The sequence below is a fragment of the Anoplophora glabripennis genome, unplaced genomic scaffold (genome assembly GCF_000390285.2).
Source record: "Anoplophora glabripennis isolate ALB-LARVAE unplaced genomic scaffold, Agla_2.0 scaffold258, whole genome shotgun sequence".
Taxonomy (NCBI): Eukaryota; Metazoa; Arthropoda; class Insecta; order Coleoptera; family Cerambycidae; genus Anoplophora; species Anoplophora glabripennis.
This window is the reverse complement of record NW_019416390.1, coordinates 385,001-393,951: the sequence shown is the minus strand read 5'-3', so window position 1 is coordinate 393,951 and position 8,951 is coordinate 385,001. Positions and strand designations below refer to the sequence as shown.

The following is an 8,951-nucleotide window of genomic DNA, read 5'->3' as shown; positions in this document are numbered from 1 at the left end:
ATAACTTGTAAACTATTCAACTTACCGATTCCAGATTTCGTGTGAGTTATTAGACAGTGATAAGGTATGAGAGGATGCGATGCCAAATCGTTCTGGTAATAATAACGCAGTTTATAAATGTTTAATTCAAAAGTCATAAATAAAATTCTTCAGTGTATAACTTTTGATCTAATCGATATTTTTTGACGCTCGAAGGCTAGTTTTGTAGGTCTTTTGAAGACGAAAAAATTTATATTTACTACTTTCTCGTGGAAATGAACGGAAAAAAGTTATAAGCGAAAAACGTGAATATACGTAAAAATTATACAATTAACTAGCCTGTAAACAATCTTATTGTACATAATATTTAGCATCTATAGTGATAAATTCAGCTTGCCGAAACAAAAAGTCGCGAAATGATCATTTCGCAGCTCTTTTTCCTGGCCTGTACTCTGATTTGTACTTATAAGAAAATAATTATTAAAATATTATGTTAGCTGCAAAGATGAGTTTTAAAAACGATTCTTTTAAGTTATAATTTTATTTTAACAAAATTCAAATGAAAAGAGTAAATTAACAAAGCTTGAGAATTTGATTTTTGAGCTTAGTTTCGAAATTCCGGTACAGGGAGACACCAGAAATACGGACATTTTTTATCATATATGACGACCTTTAATAAAAACAGCAGCGTAATTTTATAATCCTCTAGAATTTAAGCTGACATAATATTTATTCCGTTTTCAGCAATACCAGTTGGCACACGTCGCACATAAAGCAGCGTACTAAACTTCGGCTTTAGTGTTCGGGGTTTGAGGGCTGTAAGGATTTGTCTGTTTCGTGATCTAATCATCTTACCAATTTTTTGTTCGTCGGGAGCAGAGCCTAGAGGACACTTCCTGCAGCTCCCGCCGTCATCTTCTAAAACCTCTCCGGCAGGACACGGGACGCATACCCAACAGCACCGTTTATCTTTTCCGCCTTGCTGGACATTCTGTAACAGGCACACATGTTATCAGCTCAAATATTTTTAAGTCAACAGTGGAAAAAAGGGCGTTCGGGAATATTAAATAAAATATAACGTATTTTTAATGAGGATTTTAAAAAGTCTATAGAATTTTTCTACTTCTTACAGAATCGTGAGATGTAAACTTGGTTTAAGTATGTACAGAGTTTTCTAGAGTATATACAGGGCGTTTTGTAACGAATGGACTATAGTGTAACTGGAGGTTCTTGGAGTCAGGACCTAACCCAAGATTACTAAAGGGACTAGGCTGCCTGGTAAGTTTTGACCATCACAGTGCAGTAGAGTGACCCGTCATTTGGAGGAATCAGTATTTCTACAATATTTATGCAAACAGTTTGTTCGAAATTGATTTACATATATTCTTGAATTAATTCGATGGATCTGGGGTTTAGAATGTGTGAACCCGAATACAAGTAATTAGAATAGTTTCTATGATTTTAATTTTATTGATTAAATGAGTTATGGATAAAAATATGCCTACCTTTTGGGTAATTAAAGTAATTAATTATAATTTAGTAAAGCATTTGGTTACGAAGAGTGAACAAACATTTACAAACAGCAAATGTTTTCAAGTTGGCATTAGATTTGATTTTAAAGAAATTGTGTACCAGCCGACGTTTTGGCCAAAAAATGTCGCTTTTCAACGTTTCAAATTTAAAAGACAATATCGTGAGGAGAAGAATGAAGCGAAAGATGATATCCCAGAAGAAAATACTTTTTTATCGACGCGACTAGAAACAATCAAAACCAAATAATTTCGGAACCTTTACTTGTATCAAAAAACTGCTCAAATACTTCTTATAATTTGAGATTACTTCACTTAAATATTCAAAGCATGAAAAATAAAATAGATGAATTTGAAAGTTTTCTTACAGACTATAATTTTCACTTTTTATTATTGAATGAACATTGGTGCAAAGAGGATGAAATGTCTTACTTATACATAAGCAATTATAATTTAATATCAAAGTATTGCAGATCCGTTTCTATACATGGGGGTGTAGCTATATATGGTTTGAGATGTTTTGATAGTTGTCTAACTCTTGAATCTATAAATAAACTATCAGTAGAATTACATTGTGAAATGGCTGCCATGGAACGTGAAAATATTAGAATTCTGACGGTTTATAGATCTCCTGATGGTGATTTTGAAGTATTTTTGGAGATATTGAATGCAGCGTTGAGTATGTTCGTAAAGGCGAATAAAGTTTTATTTATATCGGGTGACTTTAATGTTCATTTCCATGACAATAAAAATAAACGTGCTTTACTATTGATAAATGTGTTTAAAACGGATGGCTTGATATTGTCGTATATAGGTGCCACTAGAAATAATGCCTGTCTTGATAATATTTTCACGAATCTACACTCTGAAAATATTTATACAGTTACTGTAGATAGTAAACTATCGGATCATTCTGGTATATATTTAGCTGCAAACGTTAATTATGTCAAGTCTACCCTAACACATATATACCGACCTATATCTGAAAGTAAGCTTGTAAATTTAAATAATTATCTTGAGAATTTGAATTGGAATTTTGTTGAGGATGATACTTTGAATATTAATGCGCGTTTTGATATTTTTATTAAAGTAATCACTGACGCTGTAGATAAATTGTTACCGTTACAAACTAAACCAATTAAAAAAAAATAAAAGTTTTCAGTTATTGTGGTTTAATAAAGATTTGAAACAAATGCGTGATCATTTACATTTTCTTCACGATCTCTATAAAGGCAGGCCCACTGAGGCGAATAAATTAATTTATAATAATTTCCGATCTCAATATCGCAAAAAAATCTGTGAATCTAAAAAGTTGTCTAATGATAATTTTATCCGTAATCATGGAAATCCTCAAAAAGCTATTTGGAATATCATTAATGGTCTTAAAAATGATAGAGCGGTCAATTCCTCGTTAATTTCATTGTAGAAATTTAACAACTATTTTGTTGATGTTGCTGAAGATATTATAAATAATTTGCCTTCTACTAATTTACATTTTACTGATTATTTACAAAGAACATTACATTATAGAAATTTCCGTTTTCTAGAAGTATCCCCGTGGGAAGTCGCTGATGTCATTTTAAATTTGAAAAATAAAAAATGTATGGATGTTTATAATTTTAACACTCAATTATTAAAAAATATTATGAACGTGATATTAATTCCTATCACCAATTTATTTAATAGCAGTATCATTTCTAATATTTTTCCTGAATCGTTAAAATTATCAAAAGTTGTACCTATTCATAAAAAAAATAACATAAACGACCCTTCAAACTATAGACCTATTTCCGTGATACCTTATTTTGGCAAAATTTTTGAATGTCTTTTAAAATGTCAACTTGTAAATTATTTTGAAAGTAATTCGTTATTTAATCCTCATCAATATGGCTTTCGTAATAGCTGTTCCACCACTTTAGCTATAGACAAATTGACTGAATATATAAACGAGGGTTTTGAAAAGGGTGAATATGTGTGCTCTCAGTTTTTGGACTTAACAAAGGCATTTGATTGTGTAGCACATAATATTCTCATCGACAAATTAAGTTTGTATGGGTTCACACACGATAGTCTTGAGTTGATGAGATCATACCTCACAAATCGTCAGCAATTTGTAATCCATAATAATATAAAATCTAGTTTGAAAAACATTAAGCATGGCGTACCTCAAGGTTCTATACTGGGACCAACTCTGTTTCTGATATATATAAATGACATCACTAACTCCTTAAATATGAATATGTTAAATGTACTTTTTGCTGATGATACTAGTGTATCAATAAAAAATAAAAACTTGAATAATTTGTTGGAAGACATCCCTCAGGTGCAGTTAAGTGTGGAGAATTGGTTTACAAGTAATAAACTTTCTTTGAATAGGACAAAGACTGAGACAATGATATTCACCTTACGAGAATTTGATAACGGCGCAGAACTGGATCACGTTAAATTCCTTGGAGTTTACCTAGATTCTAAGTTGCTTTGGGAACAACATACAAACTATATCTGTAAAAAGATGTCTAAATATATGTATTTACTACGAAATCTTGTGGGTAGGGTATCGTTGAGTACTCTGAAAACAGCATATCACAGTTTTATACACTCTAATATATCCTATGCTATTCTTGTGTGGGGACATGCTACCTCTAGTAGGGATGTGTTCGCACATCAAAGAAGGGCCATTAGAATTATGTTAAGTTTGAGTTACAGGAGCGACTGTAAACAGCATTTCATTTCTTTAAATATACTTACTGTTCCCTGTATATATATATTGCAATGCTTACTATATGTCAAACAAAACTTAATAAATTTTTCAACTAGAAATCAGCTGCACACTCATAATATTAGAACAAAGAATAATTTAACTACTAACTATTTAAGACTAAGTAAGACTAGAAATGGTACGGGATATATAGGAATACGTCTTTATAATGCCCTACCAATCCACATAAGGAATCTCAATTTTAATCAATTTAAAAATAGAATAAAAAAATTTCTTTTGAGAAATGCATTTTATGATATTGAGCAGTTTTTTGACAGTGACTTTAATCATTTGTGAGCTATTGTATTTGTTTTTAATATTGTTTTACCTGATTTTATTTATTCTGTTTACAATCAATGTCAATTTTAATCTGTATTTATATTTTTATTAATTTTAGGATTTTGTATGTATCTGTATTTTTAACTGTGTTGTAATTTTGAAAATATCAATGTTTCTTTTCTGACGTGTGTAAACACTTTGTGTAATAACACGAATCAATAAAAATGTAAAATGTAAATGTAAAATTAAAGTCGAAATAAATAATGATATCAAATACTTTATTACTAAAGCTTGAGGTTTTTGTCGGCTAGTCATAGGCGTGTTCGTCATAAACAAATAAAAAATAAATAAACAGGGAGGTAAAAACAAAAATAAATAAATTTTTATATTTTATCAGCGAAAGGTCGTTTTTTACCTCTTGACGCGTTCGGCATTGTTAGAACATTAAAACACGCATACATGAAGCAAACGCGAAGCCAATAACTGCCGTTATTACCGGTTCCGTACGTAGCGAAAAGCTGACGCGACGTCTGTGATCATCCAACCGAGTCCTGAGCTCTATTTGTTATATATTATAGTTATTTTTTTATAAATACAAATATATATTATTGTAGTAAATTATAATATAATGTTTTAAAATTTCTTCTCATGTCGGAGTCTTCAGTTGCCTTTCTTTTGATTTTACTTTTTATAAAAAGTCACGTTATAATTCTATACTGGGATAAAATGAAACGAATAAGATGTTCTTCATGTAAAATAACAAACTGGCTTCTTTTTGTATAACTACTGGTGCACTATCTCTACCACGGAGACGAAAGCTACCTGTTTCTCTCAATTTCTGAAATAATCTTGAAAATAAGTTTCTATCCAGTTGAGGCCTATTGGCACTAATTTCTGCATAATAGCTCGTTCGTTAGAATTTTTGTTGAGAGTAAACCGAAACCATACTTGCCATTTCATGTTAACTTGCCACGAGGCATTTTTATCTACTTCTTATGAAATCGAGTACGTTCACAATCAGCTTTTACGGATCGATTTTATCCACAACAGACAGCTACGGCATTTGAACAGCTCCGCAAACCGAAAAACGAATTCGTACAACACTTGAAAAAATGGTCCCGCCGTACCAAAGCTGCCCTGAAAATTTTGACTAACTTTCGAAATAATCGTGAAAAATATTGACTTCAAATTCAGCCTCCTGCAAGACCTCCGGGTCAATGTTAACATTGTCTAATTTCAGATTCATAACTTCACCCAACACGTAGTTTTGCGGAATCCACCCCGCAGGCGATTGAACGCACCCTAGTCAACTGCAGTTATTTAACCAGAGCATAGTACCTGGCTGTGTGTATACTTGACATGCAAAATAATTTGCTTTGAAACCGCTGCATTCCTATGCTATCAATCAAGCATAAATAAATCACATAGTATTATGTATACCTCAACCTGAGATATTATTTCTCTACAAAATTACACAAACCAGAGCTCAACGCTCTCTCAGCTATACGCTGCAATCCAACTTTCTACAAGCTTTCGTACAGACACTCCACGGAGTGAGTACAACAATGCATAAACTTAGTGAGTAAGAGACTGTGATTATAAGATACCAAGGCAAAGTACTATTACAGAGTGAGCAAAGAAAACCGAACCATAAACATTTCCAAAGTGCCCAAAATTGGAAAAAGCAAGTGCTTCAGACGTCGTTTAGGTCGCATAAACCACATAAATTTACGTCGTGGACATTCTATCTGAGCATTTCAAACTCACGATGGCGGAGGATCGGAAATCTCATTTTCCCTTGTTGACGTTCTATAGGGAATCACATGAGATGCCAGCGAGCAGGCGTCTGACGACCTAGCACAGAGGGTAAAAAGGACCCAGGTCAATACAATCCCTCCAATCCTATTATGAGTGTATGGCCTCTCATAATGCTCAGAGGAGAGGAAAATACGTCATCTTCACTGGGAGCTAGTAGAACTGAGCAAAATCTGCGTCCTGGCGCCCAACGTAGGGCTGCGACCGAGGGCCGACAACTAAATTATCCAATACCGCGACATGGCGTACAACGTGGAGGTTTGTTGCTAGATTAAAAACCGACCTATTTGATTCCACGACGGTTTATTATCAGAAATCACATGCTGTTAGAATAAAAATAGTTAAGACTTGTTACAAGTGTACTGAATGCTGAACGTAGGATAATATATAAAATATGACAAAGTAGTCTGACTTTGGTCCAAATATCTATCATGTGTCAAAAAATATTGGGGAAAAACAATTTTATTTTCATCTTTGACCCCCTATGTCTCTGTTATTCTTCTGCACTAAGGAAAGTTGGGTTAGATCGGCCTATATTGACTCCAGGAACCTTTCACTATAGTATGGACCATTCGTTACAAAACACCCTATATTTTCTATTATTTGTTGCCGTCGTTTTACTTTAAAAGTATTAAATTAATTCTAAAAATGTGTTCCTAGACTTCCTATTAGAGATGGGAAGATCCGTTTATTTTCGCGACCCAGGTTATCCAGGTCAATTATTAAAATGATCCGTTCATGAAGACCCGTTCATATGAACGATAACGAAATAGTATCGAATCCAATCTATATCATTCCGTGTTCCGTTTCGTTGGTCCGTGCGCAATAGAATGCCTTTTTTTGTCTCGGTTTGCGGTGGCTAATATCTTTCTACACCTGCACGTACACTATCGACATTTGATAAATTTATGGCCATATATTTCTTATATTTGTATTTTTTTAAGAAACAAATGCGTTATTTAATTCCAGACACTTTTTGTAAATGTAAATTACGTTAGAAAAAAAATATAAAAAAATATAAGAAAGTTGTTATTTTATGTTATATATTTTATTTATTTATATTTATAAACAGATGTTTGTGTTTTATTTTCTGTTATTTCATATATTAAATATTTATATGGCACCGTTTTTATCAAAAATATATCAGTGAAATTCAAAGAAATGTTATTGGTACCTACTTTTATAATATCATGTGAATCTTATCAGTAAAAAATTGGAATTTCGTCTCCTTCATTTCCATTCCATTCAGCACCACAATTTGATTGTATAAATGGTTTTTAAATTATTCAGTATTCAGTGTTCACTATTCAGATTTCAGATCACAAACATACAATACCGACTTACAGAGTACTGATACCCAATAGATCATATAATCGATCTTGCGTGGCTTTCATTCTGTATCAGCACCAGCTCTACAGTTCAAATCTGCAGGTACTGAGTTTGCGTTGAAATGAACGATGAGCGTTATAGGGTCAATCACGGGTCTTCTAGACGGGATCGTTCATGAGCGATACATCAGTCACGTTACTACTTTCAATCAAATGAAAGCGCGCTGATATCAAATACAGGGTATTTACGTAATTAGATATCGTTTTTTTAAAGGTAGGTAGCATATATTAGTATGAATTTTCTTTAATAATGCTTAAAATTAATAATAATTAAAACTCATTGAGAACCTCTGGAATCGTACCCGACTTACACACTACATAAAAAGCGGTAAATAGTTGTGGCCATAAGTCTGATTTCTTGTGCCGTATTTGTGTAGTAAATAGGAAAATACCTAGGTTAACTTGTAGTAATCATCAACTCTACTTTAGTTTTCATTGCGGAAAGATGTGTCTTTTATTGTGAAAATTGTTAGTGAACAAATGTTTAAGTGAAGTCATTTATTTTTCTAGATTTTTACTTTTAACTGTGTTTTATTTTTATGAAAGGGCAGTCTGTTTACGGTGTGTGTATTAATAAGTGAGGTGAATATATTAGAAGTGCCCATCAATATAGTAACAATGAATAAAATCATATTGTGGTAAAGTATGGAAACATTATGAAAATTGCGATTTAGTTGCACAATGCACAAGTTTATGTACAGTGATTTCCAAATAGGCATGCACCAACACTTGCAAATTGAAGCAGAACTATCAGTTTTTATAGTATTAAAAAACGTATTTCATTAACAAAAAGAAATTTCTACTAACCGAGAGAGAAATATGTGATATCAGAGTCCACATTTTATAATTTGGAGAATAACTTGGAGAATGATACTCAATTATAAAAAAAAATATGGTAATGTCGGTGTTGGAATTATAGTAGGTGCCGATCCTTTGAAAGTGGAAGGCTCTTATAAGCAAATTGTCTACAATTGGCCTTTGTGAAACTGACTTGAAAATGTGAGGTTCAAATCGGCTGTCATTATGTCAAATTTAATGTGTGTCTATCATACTAGTTCTAGTGAGCAAAACAAATCCAAATTAGGTAGCAAATTATTTATTTTCCCAATACTGAAATATATTATACATTCTAACGGCCATTCATTCGCCGTCAACGAGATCTAAAAATGAAACACTTTTCGTCGTCAAAAAAACGCTATTCGT

General features: G+C 32.5%; 1 protein-coding gene across 1 annotated transcript in view; it reads right to left on the bottom strand.

The window, feature by feature from the left end:
* Nucleotides 1-658: 658 nt before the first annotated feature.
* LOC108905276 (metabotropic glutamate receptor 1) overlaps nt 659-8,951 on the bottom strand; it is a 148,402-nt gene continuing 140,109 nt past the window's right edge. The window contains exon 6 of the mRNA XM_023454406.1: nt 659-970. Coding sequence (XP_023310174.1) covers nt 692-970 — 279 coding nt within the window. The 3' untranslated portion in view covers nt 659-691. The remainder of the gene's footprint in view (nt 971-8,951) is intronic.